Source organism: Benincasa hispida, chromosome 3 (assembly GCF_027475165.1).
Source record: "Benincasa hispida cultivar pf3 chromosome 3, pf3_genome.v1.1, whole genome shotgun sequence".
Taxonomy (NCBI): Eukaryota; Viridiplantae; Streptophyta; class Magnoliopsida; order Cucurbitales; family Cucurbitaceae; genus Benincasa; species Benincasa hispida.
In genome coordinates, this window is record NC_143480.1 from 78,732,576 (window position 1) to 78,750,840 (window position 18,265).

General features: G+C 36.9%; 1 protein-coding gene across 4 annotated transcripts; it reads left to right on the forward strand.

Annotated features, from left to right (window-relative positions):
* The first annotated feature begins 3,986 nt into the window (after window positions 1-3,986).
* Window positions 3,987-11,791, forward strand: LOC120074471 (putative thiol methyltransferase 2). 4 transcript variants are annotated; one of them, XM_039027607.2, is made up of 8 exons: window positions 3,987-4,233; window positions 5,695-5,825; window positions 6,537-6,623; window positions 7,966-8,066; window positions 8,138-8,237; window positions 8,604-8,650; window positions 10,761-10,839; window positions 11,476-11,791. In XM_039027607.2, the coding sequence occupies exons 1-8, from the start codon at window positions 4,056-4,058 to the stop codon at window positions 11,527-11,529; spliced, it is 777 nt and encodes a 258-aa protein (XP_038883535.1). In that variant the 5' UTR covers window positions 3,987-4,055; the 3' UTR covers window positions 11,530-11,791. The 4 variants fall into 4 exon arrangements, 2 of the variants coding, with proteins under 2 accessions (XP_038883535.1, XP_038883534.2); XR_016528540.1 differs by having other exon boundaries at window positions 3,997-4,233; window positions 8,604-8,667; window positions 11,463-11,791; XR_016528539.1 differs by having other exon boundaries at window positions 3,997-4,233; window positions 8,604-8,667.
* Window positions 11,792-18,265: the final 6,474 nt, after the last annotated feature.

Genomic DNA, 18,265 nt, shown 5'->3' on the forward strand with positions numbered 1-18,265 from the left:
AGCTACACTCTTCTTACCACAGATATATTTCTATGTCCATCGAATATAACCAATCATGAGTATGATGATCCTTCATAGATGCTCGTAAATACAGCTAGGCCAAATTACCGTTTTGCCCCTATAGTTACATCTCACTGCTTAAGTACCACTGATTCCTCTAATGAACAATACAACATAGTCCAACTATGTGTGAACACCTCTCTGGCCAAGAGAAGGTGTGTGGTGCCACATCGTTCAATCCCTGGAATCAGCCCTTAAAGAAACTATTTATCTACTTACCTCTACCTGGGGGAAGGAGTGAATTCCAGCTCCTGAATTAGACAAATCCCCAAAATGGTAGTTTTGAATCGACGAACTGGCCACTCGCACCCATATAAATCAAAGAACTACCCTCAATGGCAGGAGTTCCCAACTCACTCAAGATTGAGGTCATGTTACCTATGGTCAGCCTAGTGAAGTGAAGTCTCTGTCATGAACAATATTATATAATGAGATGTTAACACTTCATGGTCAGGTCTTATACAAACTCTTTGTATAGGACGCCCCCGCTCGTATGTCCCCAACACGAATGATCAAGATCAGACCATCTATGACAAGTCACAACACTTGTGACCATTCCACAAAGTGGGCCGCATCCGTAGCGTTACCAGGATAAGGTTTCACTCCTATATCCATATACTACAGACCATTTTGGTTATCACTCAAGACATGGTCCACTTGTATGTCACCACATACATGCTTGAGTCACATATAGATAACCAGGGATTTTATGTTTATTGGTTTGTGGTAAAGCAATAAAACAAGTAACTGAGCAAAGTTACAAGATGTGAAGTAAATATCATATATTAACAACACAAGCGTTCATACAAATTGTTTACAAACTACAGGACACAAGACTTTAGGGCATTAACCCCAACACTAAGATCCATGGTTATTTCCTGTAAACTTAAGCATGTATGTGAGACATACAAGTGGATCATGCCTTAAGTAATAACCTAAATGGTTTATAGTATAAGGATAAATGAGGGATACCTTATCCTAGTGACACTACGGATATGACCCTTTTTGTAGATATTTACAAGTGTTGTAAAGTGCTATAAATGGTCTGATCCTGACCATTCATGTGAAGACATGCGAGCGGGGGTGTCCTATACAAAGAGTTTGTATAAGACCAGACCATGAGATGATTCGTCTCTTTATATAACGCCGTTAATAATTAAGACTTACATTCAGCTAAAACAACCATAGGTGACATGACCTTAATCCTGAGTGTTTTGAGAACTTCTGTCTATAAGGGCGGTCCTTTCATTAGTATGGGTGAGAGTGGCCAGATTTTCAACTCAACAAGCCCACCTTTTTAGGGATTTGTCTGATTGGAGAGCTGGGAACTCAGTTACACAAGACAGAATTCACTCATTCCTCGAAGCAGGGGTAAGTAGATAAATTACTCTTTTAAGAGTTGATTCCAGGTCTTGAACATCATGGCCACGTCTTCTCTTTGGAAGAAAGGACTCAGTCATAGTAGGACTATTACTTATTGTTCATTAGAGGAATCAGTGGTACTTAAGGAGTTAGATGTAACTATAGGGCAAAACGATAAATTGGCCCAGTTGTACCTACGAGCGATTTATGAAGGGTTATCACAGTGTTGATTGGTTATATGGACAATAAAATATATCTGTAGTGAGAAGAGAGAAACTGTTGGTCTTTAGTGGAGTGCCCGGCAGTTAATGGATGGTGGATCTCATGATTAAAGAGTTTAGTCAGTTATTCACGTACGGTTGGAGCTTCAAACTACAGTTCCATAAGGTCCCTTAGGTAGCTCAATGGATTCAAGTTGAGAATAAGATTTTGGGTTAGTTTGAAGTGTTCAAATTAACAAAAGGAAATTTAATTATATGTGATATAATTGGTGTGATGTATGAGATACATTAATTGAGGAATTAATATAAATATGATTTATATTAAGTACCATAAAATAGAAAAAGAACTATGGTTTATATGTTTCATATGATGACATATTAAAACTATAGGTTATAAATATAATATGATAAGTTGGTTATCATATTTATTTGTAATATATTAATTATATGATAATTAATTATTTTTCTCTAATAACCAATTGAGTGAGAGGTTATTGGAAGTTTTATAGTAACCGTGAGATAAAATGAAATTTTTTTTCCAAAATTAGAGTTGTTCCATTTAGGAAAAATTCTCACGGGAATAAGCTATCAAGTAAAAGGAGTTTTACTAAGCGATAGCATTACAGAGTCTACACGATCGCTTAGAGTTGACTATACGATAGTTACTCAGTTGATCGTTGCTACACGATCGGGTAGAAAAGTCTATGCGATAGGCTTCATTTACTAAATGATCGAGTACATTGTCTATGCGATAGACAGTGTTTCATCTCCTACTTACTCGATCGTCTTCTCGATTGCATACCTACTTTCTTTCTCAAGTCAAGATCATACAGAGCCCATAACACCTGGATTCTCACACCGAGAATACCAAGGTAACACTTGTGTTGGTGTTCTAACTCAGTTCGTGAATCGAGTTAGACTCGATTGGGTTCGAGGAGCTGTTAGCTGTTCGTGTACGTGCTGTGTGCTATTCGTTGCATTCGAGTGTTGCTGTGCACGCATTGTAGATTGATCGAGGGATACTTGAAGAATGGTTCTTCAAAGGTACGCATACTCTATCCCTTGAATATCTTATAACATGATGTAATTTATATTGATGCATAATCTGTTTGTTTCTGTTTAAGACTGTGATTGTTATGTTCATTTGGATTGGAATTTGGAACGATTCACTTCCGCTGCTCATGGAGATTCCTGTTTGTGATTTCCTTCAGACACTATTGCAAATAATGCATGATTTGAGTGAATCACCAGTTGGTTTGGTTAGAGTTCCATCAACAAACTCTAACTTGTTCTTGATGGTGTGATCGAGGATCATTGCATTGCTCCAAGAATTGTAATTTGATTATGTCAAGAGATTTGATACAAGGACTGGATTTGTACTATCTGAAGGATGCAAGAAATATGAATTGGAATACTGATCAATGACCGATTGAACGAGAGGTTGAACAACCGTGGATGAAGGAATACCCAGATTCATCAAGACGCAAGAGAAACGCATCGCGTGAACGCTAAGAGAGAGGGAAAAAAATGTTTGATACTATATTAACAACCTAAGCATAAATTAATCTTGCTTAACGTTCATTAACGAAGAATAGGTATATAAATAGCCACATGCCATATATATGGAAACTCACCAAGAAAATAACAAATATAACAAACTATCTTAATAAAATTCCCAAAGAAATATAGTCTTGGATTAATTGCTCAAAAGACCAATTTTAAAGGTCCAAAATGGCAACTGACCTAGTTTTTGGAAAAGAAATGTCAACGCCCTTTTGTTGATGTCATGACCACGTGAAGTTATGTTATTGCCCTTCTTTTTTCTTTTTCCTTTTCTTCTCCGATGCGAGAAATCTTCCTCTGCACATCGCCTTTTTCTTCTTCAGCTTCTTCTCCTCTATACGTCTTCTTCTTCTTCTCCGACACGACGAGTCCATGAGAGAAGCTTCGATGCGACCAACTCTGGTGAGCAAGAGACAAGAGAGAAGAGTGATTTTGTGAGTGATGAAACGAAGAGAGAGTGAGACAAGCAAGAGCAAGATGAACTAGAGCGAGAGACACAGTGATTTGTGAGTGAAAAAAAGAAGAGAGAGCAAGACGAGCTAGAGTGAGAGTTATAGTGATTTGTGAGTGAAAAAAGAAGAGAGAGCGAGACGACTTTTCCAGGTGCACAAGAGTATATTTTGGTAATTTCGTTCGAATTTGACGTCAGCAAATGGTCATTTGGCATTTTTTTCAAAAATCGGGTCATTTTACATTTTTACCTAATTTTTAGATCATCCATATGACGAATCTTATATTCTTTTTTCTTTTCGCTATATATTTGACAATTGTCTGCTTGTATGAAATGAATTTCCGTTACTTTAAAAAAAATTTGACATAAATTTCTAAAAGACAAATTAGCTACCAAATATGATCCTTTGCACTAGAAAATTGTCTTCAAGACTTGGAGCTGCTCCCTTGCAAACCCATCGAACTTTGACAATGAAATTGAGGATGAACCAACAATCTACAGAACATAACGCTTCCGAATCCAATCATCAATCGCGCCTCGATGAGTTTCAACAAGTTATGCACAAAGACCATAATGGTAACACCAAATTTCATATGATTCCGCATTCTATATATATCTGTTCCGTGATGTTTTGGCCTTGAAGCTCTGTTCAACTGATATATTACTGTTTTTTGGGATCGATAATGTATGCTCCAGGATGACACATAATTTGAGAACAAAATTTTGGTGATTTTGGTAGCATTTCAGGAAGAGATGCATATATAGGTCTGAAATTCGATGGATTGTTTGAGGTTGATAATATCTGCTTCACTTTAGAACTATTTTGAATAGCTTAACCAGTCAATTAATTATTCGATACATTTTATTTTTTATAAAAATATAGATTTTAGGTATAATTTTGATGGATGCGACTAACACTTGACATCTATTTTGGTGTATGCTATAACCTGATTTCATTAGTTTCTGGACGCTTTATACGGTAATCAGGAGTTGCTGGTCTAATGTGAAAATATTCTTTATATTCAAGTAAATTAGTGGCTGCCTAGTTGGTCCTCATCATTTTGGTTGCTCGCTCCTTGTCTTTAATAAAGCTGTCTTGATGAACATTGAAAAGATCTTTTTTGGACCACAAAAACATTAAAATTGGTTTTATTCTTTAATCATTTTGTTAACGTGAAACTAATACTAGAAAAATACAAGATGAGTGAGATCTAGAGGTTTTCTAGGAAGACCAGTGCTATGGTGACTAATGTCCATTGTTGCTAAGGTGCTTGGACGGTATAACATTCAACTGCTTAGGATAAATTTTCTTTTCCCTACGGTCACCTCCGAAAATGCCTGACCCATCCCCTTCTTTCGTAGGCTCTCCGATTAACTCAGTGACCAGCATTTTTTAGCATTTCCTGTACCTCCTTCATCTCTGTCATCATTGATTCCGTACTCTTTTTTAAAACTGATAGTCTTTGAATCTCCTTTTTATCTCCCCTATTTCCGACTCGGATGCTTCCAATCATTCTTCTTTCTGTATATGTGTCATCTGATTTGATTTCGCTTTAATGCCACTTGTAAAAACTCTAGGTCTCACTTGTGATAATATTAATCAAAATAGCAACGATTAAAACCAACCGGCTGATTCAAGAGCGTCATCATCAATCTCTCCCTAAGAACTATTATTCCATTCCAAAATGCAAAGCATGAACTGTAACATAATAGACAAACGTACTAATAGGCACCTGCCACACACAGACGTAAACCCAAAACGTAATTCAAAATAACCTCCAGCCCACTAACAGCTTGGCCCACTATCACTTCCCTTTTTATCCTTTCTAATATACGTATTCACAATTGGAGACCTAACATATAACTTATAGACAGTTATGCCAAATTTAAATTTCATAGTTTGGTTCATGCAAATGTAGCATGCCTGATTTTGAAGGGGACTCTTTTCCATGCTTTGACGTTTGCGTTTCCTATATTGTCCATTGTTACAATAATATGTCATCTAGTGTTCTCATGCTGTGAAGGCTTACTAATTAGGTGGTTGGGAGATATGCTGGGAGCAAGGTCTAACACCATGGGATTTAGGACAACCAACGCCTGTGATTAGCCATCTCTGTGCAACAGGAGCTCTTCCAAATGGTCGTGTACTTGTGCCTGGATGTGGAAGTGTACGTCATTTGGTGTATCTATAAATTTATAGCTATTTTTACCATATAAAATAAAAGTTTTCATCTATAAAGATAGAAGTATGAAAATCAAGCCAGAAAACAGCATTGACCAAAAGGCAAAAAACCAATAAACTTCGCTTTACATTACATTTAAGAATTCCGACCAAGAATCAAGATAAAAAAATGTAGAGATGTTGTGAAGTAGAAGCTGAAGTGAGGCATTGAAACATTTTAAGGTTTCTCTTTGAAATGTTTTATAGCTAGTTTTGTTCTTATTGCTGTACTGTTAAGACATTATGTCATCTTGTATTTCCTTTTTTTTAGTAGCTTTTTTTTATTGAGATGTAATGAGGCCGTTATGGGTGTGTCAACCTAGTTGAGATATCTGGGTGCGTCCCAACATCTTCTAGCATCCTTGCTTATTTGCCTATCTATAATTCGAGCATTAGTCTCTTTTCATTTCATGAATGAAAAGCGTTGTTTCCGTTTTTTTTTTTTTTAAAAAAGATTAACAGAGGAAGTGAGGAATATATTTATGAGAGATTTCATAACATGGGAAGTTTAATTGTTCACCTCCTATAGTTTCATCGTCTTCTTTTATATTCAAATCTATCCTGAAGATTATGGCTGGGTTCCCTTTGCATGTAGTAGTTAGCTAGAGTTTTACGATTTTCTTTTCATTGAAAACATCAAAATTTGTAAATATGACAGGGCTATGATGTTGTGCGAATGGCATGCTCTGAACGCTATGTTGTCGGATTGGACATATCAGACAATGCCATACAAAAGGCAAGAGAGGTATAAGTATTATATTTCTGCACTTTTCTTCTTTACGGAGCCAAAATATTGGAAAAGAAGTTGTAGGCTGTTTTGGGAATTTTCATAAGAAATTTATTTGTGAATGTAGTTGTTGGAACCTTAGCGGATATCCTTCTTATTTGTTCTATTAATTATCCAAGGTTTATTTTATTCGAACTTTTATCATATTTAAATATAGTATATATGTTCAGATTTAGTTAGTAACTTTCCAGGTAGGTTCTGCTAACTTCTTTGTCTTCGATCATTCCCCCGAGCCTCATGTACAAATAAATATATCTGAGTCATCTATCTTCATAAATCTCTAATTCAATTTAAAAGATAGTTTGTCTCCATGCACATGGTTTCAGTGTAGGCTTATAAACGTTCGGTTTAACAAGGCTTGATGGTTTGACTTTTTAGAGTGGTCGTAGTTGCCTTGGTATGGAAGACACAGGGGCTGTAGTGCCCATCGCCCTTGCATTTTCTAACTTATAAGTGGGCAAAATTAAAAAAAGTGAGCCCTAGTTAGCATGAGGCCAAAAGAATGTACTATTAATGTGAAACAGACGGAAGAACATTTTAGGGGCTTGGATTTAGTTCTTTTTACCCTGACATCATGAAACTAACGGAACATGAGAGAATTGCATTATTTCATTCAAGTATATTGGAGCTCTAGTTTAGGAAATGGTAAATTATAATAAAGGACTAATAAATAAAGGGCCCATAATAATTATGACACAAAACTAACAAATATTATACAACTTATGAATTATCAGGGGTAAATTTCTGGAATAATTTATTCTAAAAAAATACAATATTAAAATCTTCTTTTTTAATTAGAAATCAAATAGTGTTAAAAAAAGGGGGAAAAGACAAATTATCGTAGCGGGTAAAACTATCTACAAGTACAGGGTTATTTTTACCAGCTCAAAGAATAGGGTTATTGCCACCTACTTTTGGAATTAGTTTCAAACCTACTTATTTCTTTTAACTACACCATCTTTTATGGAAAAAAATTCTGATACTAGTAATATAGTAAAGTATGTTATGCATGCAGGGATACATAACAAATTTCTAAAGTTAAATTGAATGAGCACATATTATCAACTGTTGAGATAGCTTTGCACTCTTCTTAGAGCTTTATCCCCTAAATGATCTCCTTTGACTATCTACGTGAAACACGATATAGAAATGTAGAATTTTATGCATCAAACATTTCTTCTCTTGAATGCCATGTAAAATTTTGTAGATCACACACTTGTTCTGCATATACTATGAAATGAGCTGCACAGTTAAGACTCGCTGTTATATTTGATTTCTATTTTTCTTTAATGAGCTGCAGCTATCTTCCTCTTCACCAAATAGGAGATACTTTACCTTCTTAAAGGAAGATTTTTTCAGTTGGAGACCTATGGAATTGTTTGATCTGATTTTTGATTATACGTAAGTTGGTTTATGAAAAAATTATTTCCTATTAGAAGATTCCAACATGACCGCTATTGGAAACCATGCAGGTTTTTTTCTGCACTTGAACCTGTCATGAGACAAGCTTGGGGACAACAGATTCAGAGGCTATTAAAACCAAATGGAGAGCTTATAACACTAATGTTTCCAGTAATCATCTTTACTTGAGACATGTTACTCTATATTCTTTACCTATAAGTTTTATCATTTTAACAAGCCTAGAATGCAGAATTTCACCTTCTATTTCATTAGCAGTTTTCCTCCATTAATAGATTTTTTTTATGTGATTTAATTTTTTAGGGCACTTTTATCTCTATATTCTTCAGTAATTCTTTTTCTTTGGCTTCCTTGTAATTTCTCTATAAACAAAATAAGTTTCTTTAACAAAAACTGTAAAATATCAACACATTTTATCTTGTTTTTAAAAGTAAAGTCATTGATTGATCTTGTGCTGCGTAATCTTTTTACCATTCTCTCCATTATTTCATGTTTCAAACACAATTTTTTGGCTGGCAGATCGATGACCATGTTGGTGGACCACCTTACAGAGTTTCAGTTTCAGAGTGATTCTCAACCTTCAGTTTGAATTTTTTCCTACTTGTTTCATTGTTCCTTTCAGTTTAAATATTTATCTAGATAAACTTTTTACCCTTTTTCTTTTCCCTATAAAAATTGTAAGTTGTAACTCCTTAGAGAAATCAATGGTCATAAATACTAGGGATTAGATTCCTTATCTTTACTTGTTTTGTACCATCTTTTAATAATCACTAAAAACTTTTAGTAGCTAGTTGTAGTTGGCCAAAAAAACGTCCTTGTCCATGGGGATAATATTGAAATGCGTGATATATTTTCTCTGAAGAAAGGTCTTAAGTTGGTTTGTGGTGAGTGTTAGAGTGTTGATATGATCATATAACATCAAATTTACCTTCACCCATCAGCTTAAGCTTTTTGGTTAGTCGATGATTCAACATGGAATTAGAGTAGGAGGCCTAGGAGGTCTTGTGTTGAAACTCCCTACAATGACTTATTTTCTCCCCAATTAATATTGATTTCCACTTTTTGGGTCTTCTACACATTTCAAGTCCATAAGTGAGAGGAGTTCTAGAGTGTTGATATAATATTAAATTTACCTTCGCCCATCAACTTAAACTTTCAGGGCAATAGGTGATTTAACAAAATCATTAGGTGAAAAGGATTGCTGTTTCCTTATCTTGGTTTCTGCCCCTTTTGGGACTCGAGATGGTGGAATAGTTTAAAGGAAAGTTGGACAAATGGAGAAATCTCCTTTTCTCATTCGCGGTAGATTGCCTTTGGCTCGGTCTGTTCTATTCCTAACAGTATGCTCATTTACCATTTTTCAAACTTAGGGCATCTGTCAAAGTTATTTACTCGATGGCTATATATGAGAGATTTCGTTTTGAAGGGAGGGGCTTACTGAAGCCATTTCGTGAAAGGGAGTTGTACTTATCTCTCCACTCACTATCGAGTCTTGGGTTGGTTCTTTCAAAGAGAGGAATAATTCACAATTTATGGGATGGAGCTACAATTACATGATTTGTGTGGTCAAAGATGACAGAGGTAGGATTGGGGAAGGCCTTGGTTTAACATTGTAAAAATGTTTAAATGGATCTTTAGTTTTACCTTAGACTTTTATTTTGATATAAACTCAAGAAAAACAAGTCTGATAATTAGTAGAGGTACCTAAGTATAGCTCAACTAGTTAAAGATGTTATATTTTCAACCAAAGAGTTCTAATCCTAGGAGGACTCTAAACATCACTATAAGTAAGTAAAATGATTTGGAAACTTCACAATGCTATAGAAAATAAGTGGAATGATGTTTTTTACTTTTTCGCTTCTTTTTTTTTTTTTTTTTTTGCATTGCCAAAATTCAATTGCAACAGTGTAAATAAAGAATAGCCATCTCATTTGGAAATAACTATTTTTTTCGCGAAGTAATACTACTTAAACCTTGAGTTTTGTTATTGTTTATTTATTTATATTATTTTTATTAGAAGCACATTTGTTGAAGTATTAGAAAGCATTAGATAGCACGTTTAATCATTTTTCTCAAGCCTTGATTTTGGAAAATACAATCATGAGGACATTTTCAAATACCTGCTTGATTTTTTTTGTTCATTGTTGTTGTATCCTCTAGATCTATTTACAATTAGGGAAGAGAATCTGCGTAAACCCACTATTTTGTGGCCTTAAGAGTATATGGATAATTCTTTTTGGACTTTAGAGTATCCATATATATTGCTGTGTACTTATGATTTTTACTCGATGGACTACTCGTTAAAGAAGCTCAGTGGTTCAATTTTGTGGTCTAATTTGTTAACAACTAGAATTCGGAAGATTTTGTTGGAGAGCAATAGGATGTCTTCCAAGGATTTTATAGGAACTTCTTCAGTATGTTGAGCTGTGTTGCATGAACTTGGCACGTTCTACATTTTTGTTCTGTTACTCATTTTGAGTCAATTTTACTCGAAGCATGTTTTCGTAATCCTCATTTTCTTTTTTATTAGGAGAGTATCTTATCTTCCCTTCTGTCATTCATGCACGATTCCTTTGGAATGATATTGTCTTTTTCCCCCCCTCAAAAAAAGATTACTTTTCTTATACTTCTCGTCCTTTCATAAACTTGGCTCATGATTACAGTGTTTATTGATAGTTATGAGGACGTACTACATCCATTGGGCTTTAAGGCTGTACTGATCAAGGATAATGAACTCGCCATCCCACCTCGCAAGGTAAACATAGTAACTTTTTCAGTACCTTACAGAAATTTCTATCGTATGATCGATTTATCAGTGATTTATAGCAATCACAAAGGGAGATTTGTTCTCTCCAAGATCATTTAAAATATGAGTTCCAAATAAAATGCCAAAAGCTTACCGATGTAGTAGGATTAGGATAAAATAGGGTATCTTGGTCAAATCCTTTATTTTATCCTAGTCCTACTACATCACTTACCGTCGCCTTCCCTCTCCTTGAACACGTCGTTAAAGGGCTACCCCCAGTACAACAAAATGCTCATCCAAAAGATTATAATACGTGCTGCTCATTCGCCTCCCATATTTTCTCTTTTTTATTCCTACGTGTATTTAGAATTTAGTGAACTGAGTCTATTATCTTCTAGATGCAAATATCATCTTCTTACCTCAACAAAAACATGCAATTGTCGAGCAGAACATAACACAACAACTAGTTAAGGCATTATATGCTTTCCAAAACAAAAGGATCAACGTTCAAATCCTCATCCCACATGTTGAACTCAAAAGTAAACTACTGAAAATGGACCGTCGTAACTTAATTTTGAAAAATGCAACATTATCCATGTTCTGAAGTTGCTGAATTCTCAATATGATTGAAGTATATTGTGACAGGGACGAGAGATGATTGGAAGGTGGAAGAGGAGTTTAGCTCAACCTTCACTTTAACAAGATTTTTGCTGCAGTTTGGATGTTGGTATCATACATTTGAGAAGAAATTGCAAAAGTGTATGTCAGTGTCCATGGAATTTGGTTAAATGTACCATGGGACCTTATCTTTGAGCATGATTTGCTTGTTATAAGCTTGATGCTCTATTTTAAACATCTATGCCTTGAGCATGATTCATTTGAATTAAGCTTTGATCGCCTATTCTTGAAATGATATGTCTATAAGGGAAAAGAACTTATTCTTCATGATTTTTATCTAAAAGTTGTTTATGAATTTGCTAGAACATGTGAATAGTTTTCAATTTTTATGCTCTACCCTAGGTATGCTATTAAGGTTTCTGATACTCAAGGATGCAAGAAGGTATCCGAAAAATCCAGTATATAAGTATGATATAGGTCTTTGGGACCCATCTTGACATGTAGGCTTTGGGTCGTGTGAAGGGGTGCTAAGCCCTTTGGGGGCATTTCTACATGCACATATGAGAGTTATCGACGTTGATTGTATTGAGTTCACTCTACATCAGCTAAGGCTATCGATGTTGAGTGTATTGAGCTTGCTCTACCTCATCTAAGGTTTTGGGTACAACTAATGAGATTTTATGTATAACAAAAGTAGTAGAATGATTTATGATGTTTTAAGATTCACTAGTCTTATTAAATTTCCTTAAGCATGGTTTATGAACTCTGATCTATGAAATGCTTATAGATGTTTACAAACTTCACTATTTTAATCTCACTCACTGGGCTTCCTAGCTCACTATTTTTAAATGTTTTCTTCCTCCCAAGTAGCGAAAGAGATCCTAGTGCCTACTCCAGTCTAGTCTGCCACGGAACAAGAGGTGTTTACTCCAGTCCAATTGCAAATGCTTATAGATGTTTACAAACATTATATGCCTATTTGTAGGTTACCCTAAAGGAATGAGAGGTGGTTACTTCTACGATTGTAAGGATAATAAGGTGTTTGTGTCGGCAAACGTTACTTTTTTAGAAGAAGACTACATAAGGGAGCATAAACCCGCAGTAAGATTGTGTTGAGTGAGCTTTCCAATGAAACTATTGAACCTTCAACAAGAGTTGTTGAAGAATCTAATACCAAGAGTTGTTGAAGTTGGATCATTTAGTAGGCCAAATCCACCTCAAGTGTTGAGGGAACCTCGACGTAATGGGAGGGTTGTGAACTCACTTATTCGTTATATGGGTTTAACAGAAACCCTAGCTATCATAGCTGACGAAGATGTTGAGAATCCATCGTCTTACAAGAAGGAAATGGAAGATGTTGACAAAGATGGGTGGATCAAAGCAATGGATCTCGAAATGGAGTCTTTGATTCGATTTGGAATCTTGTAGATCAACCTGATGGGGTTAAACCTATAGGTTGCAAGTGGATCTACAAGAGAAAACGGGGTGCTGATGGGAAGGTGCAAATCTTCAAGGCTAGACTTATGGCGAAAGGTTATATCTAAGTTGAGGGAGTCGACTGTTAGAAGACTTTCTCACCTGTTGTAACATCCCGCGCCTTTTTTTTATTATTTATTAATGATGTAATTTTTCTTTTTTAGTAATTGTCCTTAGTTGAAGGGCATGTTTGGAATTTTTGAATTTGAAGTTTAAGCGCGAGGATTTAAGTGTTGGCATGGAAATTATTCAAATTATTCAATTTTTCAAACTCAATTTGGAAATTTATGGCAAGAATTTATTTTCTTTGGAAAAGGAAAGAAATTAAATGATATAAAGTGGATTAAGGAAAGGATTTAATTAGAGTTATACTATTTTCCTCATAAATTTCCTCTCCCTGCCATTTTTTTCTTCTTCTAGCCGCGAGGAGCCCGCCGCTAGCTGTAGCCGCCGTTGATCGTGCACCAAAAGGCGTCGTCGTTCGTTGTCGACCCGAGTTCGCGTTCGTCCAGCCCCGCCAATGCCACACCGTCCTCCCCGTTCCGCTTTCGTTCGTTCCGTGGTGAAGCTCGACCGAGCGAAGAGTTCGCCGCCTAGTCGAAGCCACCGTTGATCGCGCACCAGGAGGCGCCCAGACCCGTTCGTCGACCCGAAGCGGTGATCGACGAACCGAAGCTGCGAACCTGTTCGTCCAGACCCGTCCTTCCCGTTTGCCAGCCGTCGGCCTAAGCCCAAGCGCCGTCCGTCAGTCTTGGCACGGCCGATTCTAGTTGTCGTGTTGTTTCCGCCCGATCTTTCTATTTGGGGTAAGTTTCGGTTTCTTTTGGCAGCCCATCGTCGTGGGTTATTTTTGGGCCAAAGCTATTCTTACCCATGAAATTTTGTGGTTGGATTCAGGAACTTGTGGTGGTGAAGGAAGTTTCTAAGCGGAGTGAAGGGTCGTTTTGGGGCAATTCGGTATCCTTAAGTAAGTGGTTGCAGTGTCAATGCTTTTGTAGGTGGGTTAGTCAACTATTGTTATAATTGTGTGGTCAGGTTGGACGGTTCATTTGGAGTGTTGGGAGATTGTTCGAAAGGAAATATCTTGATATGTCTGGGATGAATTGTGAACGGATGAATGTTGCCATTGGGTTATGCACATAGCATGTCGTGAGCCTTCGGGCCCACACCCTATGCTTATGTACGATGTCTTTTTGGGACCTTATGAAAGCGTAGTATACTACTTAGGTTTCATGCCCCAAACAGAATTGTTTTTAGGTTTTCTCTTCTTTGCTTATTTGAGCATTATTTAATTAAATAAAAATTTTATCTCTTTTATTTAATTATTCTTCTAGAAAATGTATTGTCAAGCCTATACATGCATAAAGTAGCGTCTTAGAAACATACTAGAAATTTAGGTCGTTACACTTCTCTTCTTCTGAGCAAAGGAGTCAGATTGGATATAATTCTCATAGTCAGCAAGAATACTAAAGCGGAAATAGCTTAGAAGCTTGAGATTGACACGGGGGCATTCAGCACACTCTTTGTCTTAGGCAATATTTCGGTCTTCCATTCCATATTTCTCGGAGAAAATGTCAACTATTTAATAGTATTAAAGATAGGGTGTGGAGAGTTCTTAAGGATGGAAGGAAAAATTTCTCCCTGGATGAAAAGATGTGCTTATAAAAGTAGTGGCTCAAGTGATTTTATCGTACACAATGAGTTGTTTCCAACTCTCAAAGACATTATGTGATGAAATTTGTCAGTATATGCAAGATTTTGGAGGAGATCATCTAGTGATCAGCATAAAACACATTGGCGAAATTGGCATCGTTTGTGTTCTAGCAAGGTGGATGGAGGGCATGGGTTCAGAGACATCCATCTTTTCAATCAACTATGCTAGCAAAGGAAAGTTAGAGAATTTTAAAGCGCCCTAATAGTCTGCTCAATAAGTTCTCGGTGGTAAGTACTTCAAATCTAGAAATTTTTTGAATGCAGGTCTTCGGCACAACCCTTTCCATGCATGATGGAGTATTCGATGGTGTAGACAGTTGTTTAAGAAAGGATTTCAGTGGAGGGTAGGGAATGGCGAACTAATTCAAAACTCGAGTGATCCTCTGATCCAAGGGAGGGAAGTAAAAATCTGGTTGTGGTTATGTGTTCTGTGTCATGCCTTACTACTGATGGGAGACGGAACGAGGAGATGATTCTTTCTAGTTTCCAACATGAAAATGTTGAGGCTACTCTTCAAATTCCTCTACTGAGAAGATCTTAAAAGGATACGATCATTTGAAATCTGAATACAAGGGGAGTTTTCACTGTTAAAAGTGCTTACTTTCTTGGTATGCATCTTTTTAGATTCTCTTAACTAAGTTCGTCTAATGGAAATTCTCTGGGTCATATCTGGAAAATTTTTTGGAAGGCTCAGGCTCCTTTAAAGGCAAAGATACGCTGCTGGAAAATCTTTCATGACATAATTCCTACTAAAAGAAATTTGGGAAGGAAAGGTATCCATACTAATCTTTTGTATGATCTTTGTAGGACTCATGTGGAGACGTCTACTCATCTGATATGGAAATGCCTGGTCATTAAGGGTATATGGCCTCGATTTTTGGCAACAAATATTAACATTCTTTGTGATGATAGGGGAATGTGGTGCAATCAAGACCATTGGTGTTGATTCTTGAGAGATGTTCGATGCAAGAGATGGACATAATCATTATTATTGCATAGAAAAATTAGGAGGCGCGGAATAAGGCCATATTTTAAAGGACTTCTGATAATGTTGATTCTACCAGTTTTTCCATATCTAATTATTTGAACGAGGGTTTGAACTCTATGGCGATTGATGGTGGTAGAGTATTGATGAGGTTCTGGCTCCTCCACCTGCTCCGGACTCTATTGGTTAGTTCCCCCCTTCGAGATCCAGATGGAAGCTGAATTCGGACACCGCCTTGAATCTCAATACTCATGCTAGAGGTCTAGGATGGGTGATTCGTGACCATCTGGGGGGGGGGGGGGGGTTAGTAATGTTGGTATGCACTATATTCCTTGATGTTCGAAGGTCAAAGTTCTTGAAGCCCATGCAATTAGTTACACTCTCAAGGAGGCCCAGTCAATCAATTTTACGTGATATTATAGCAGAATTTAATTGCTTGGAGGTTGTGAAGTTGTTAAATGGACAAGCTCCTGATCTAACTGAAGTTTCTTTCTTCATAGATGAAGCTAAAATCTTGGCTCAGAATATATAGCATATATCTTATTCCCATGTACGTCATGTCCACAATGGCTTGGCACATGCTCTTTCTCATAAGGCTTTACAAGACCGTGTCTCTTCTGTTCTCCTTGTTAGGACCCAAACAATATAACAACAATCCACTAGGATTTCCTACAAATACAAACAACCAAATAATTGATCTTCAAAACGCCACAAATAAATCACCAAGCAATCAACCAACAACAGACAACCTAAACCATAAAAATTCTAGAAGACTAAAAGTAAAGAGCACACTTGAATTATACGTGGAATATGAAGAGTAAAAACCACGGAACTTGTGAGGAGTCCGCCCTTTTCAACTCTTCTTATTATGATAAAACCGAGAGAAAAGGAACTCAAATCAGTCAGACAAAGGTTCACTACCCACCAATACTTTCATACATAAAAGATGAACACTTTGATAAAAAGAATGAAATCACCCAGTTTTACAGGTTCTGTTCGGCCGTAATTACAGACAAACTAGAGCTCCAAATAATTATCCAACTGTTCAAAACGAGACCTTATGTGTCTCGAATAGGCTGACCAAATTTTAGCACGATCCAACGATTCAAACTCCGGAAATCGATACATTTATGAAAGTTGTCGCTGGAAAACCGAACGGTTGTCTTTCTCTCCAATTTTCTGCTTTTTTTTCACTCTCTTTTTTCTTAGATCATTTCCATAGAACGTAAAAGAAAACCTAAGGCTTTGAATATGAGCCAACCTAAAAATTAGGCCCAATTGGGCTCAGAAAACACAAGTTGAAAATAAAGTCTTGCTTGTGCAACAAGTGGGTTGAATACTGTGATGCCCCCAAAGATCGTAAGGTAAAATCCGTCTTGTTTCTTTTTGGGTTTGAAAATACATGATAAGTGGTTAGGGGATTTTGGAATATATATATATATATTAAAAAATATATTATTATGTATATTCTTTAAGGAAAAGGGGAGTTAGGGTTTAGTGGGGTACAATTGGTTATAAATGTGGAGTTAATGAGCCCTCGATTTGCATGCAGAGAAAAGAGAGAGCAATTTTTTTTCCTCTCCTTCTTCTTCCTTCCAGCCCCCTCCTCACGAGACCCTTTCTTCCCCGACCCGTTTTCCACCAGCCGTTTGTGGTTCGACAGGTCGTCGGCGGTCTGATCGCCGCCACCTCCTCATGCCTCAGCCCAGCCGTGCCGATTGCACCTCAATTCTTCGCCAGTCGCGCCGCTCGACCGCTGCTCTCCGCTAGCCACACCGTTTAACCATTGCTCTTCGCCAGTCGCGCCGCTCGACCGCTACTTTCTGCCAGCCACGTTGCACGTCGATGCTTTCCGCCAGTCGAGTTTCTTCAGTTTTTTGTTCCCCAATCGCCGACCTCTTCTGTTTTGCCAGGAACTTGGTTCTTTTTTTTTTGTGAGATTTAAGTTTTTGGTTTTTAGTTAATGGGTTTTGAATGCCTATCGATTTTGGTCTGATTTAAGTTTACTCAGGATGCGTTGTTGCTCAATTCGGGGTTTCAAGATATTTTTCGGTACTGTCCAGCAACATCAAAGTTCGCTTTGGGCGCCTTCTGGTAAACTATAATGGTTGTTCTTGTTAAATCTTGTTTTCCCCAGTTGGTTTGGTGAATATTTGTGCTAATTGAATTTTAGGATTGAGTTTTGAAACCTTTCAGTTTGGCTGATGACTAGTTTGGATTCCGTACTTGGAGCTCAGGTGTAGTTCTGGTTAAGTTGACATTTTTTGTAAGTGGTTTGGAGACTGTTGGTGCATTTTGGGTGAGTTAGGTTGTGTTTATAAGGATTGACATTAAACTGGTTTATTCTAGGACGATTGAAGCATTTGACTCAAGTCAAAGAGGGATTTGAATGATAGTTGGAGTTTTGTTTGCTAATTATTCGACATAAATTCGAGGTAAGTAGTTTACTACCGGTTTGTCCTCAATCCCAAGCATGTGTTACGTATTGGTTTCCTAGTTGGAATAAAATATTTTGAAATGCCTACTACCCAGATGAAAATTTTGAAAGCTTACGCTTATGCCACTATATGTCAATGTTGTATGTCGTCGCAAAGTTTGATGGATAGATAAATTGTGAACTGTTGGACGATCTTGGCATGATTT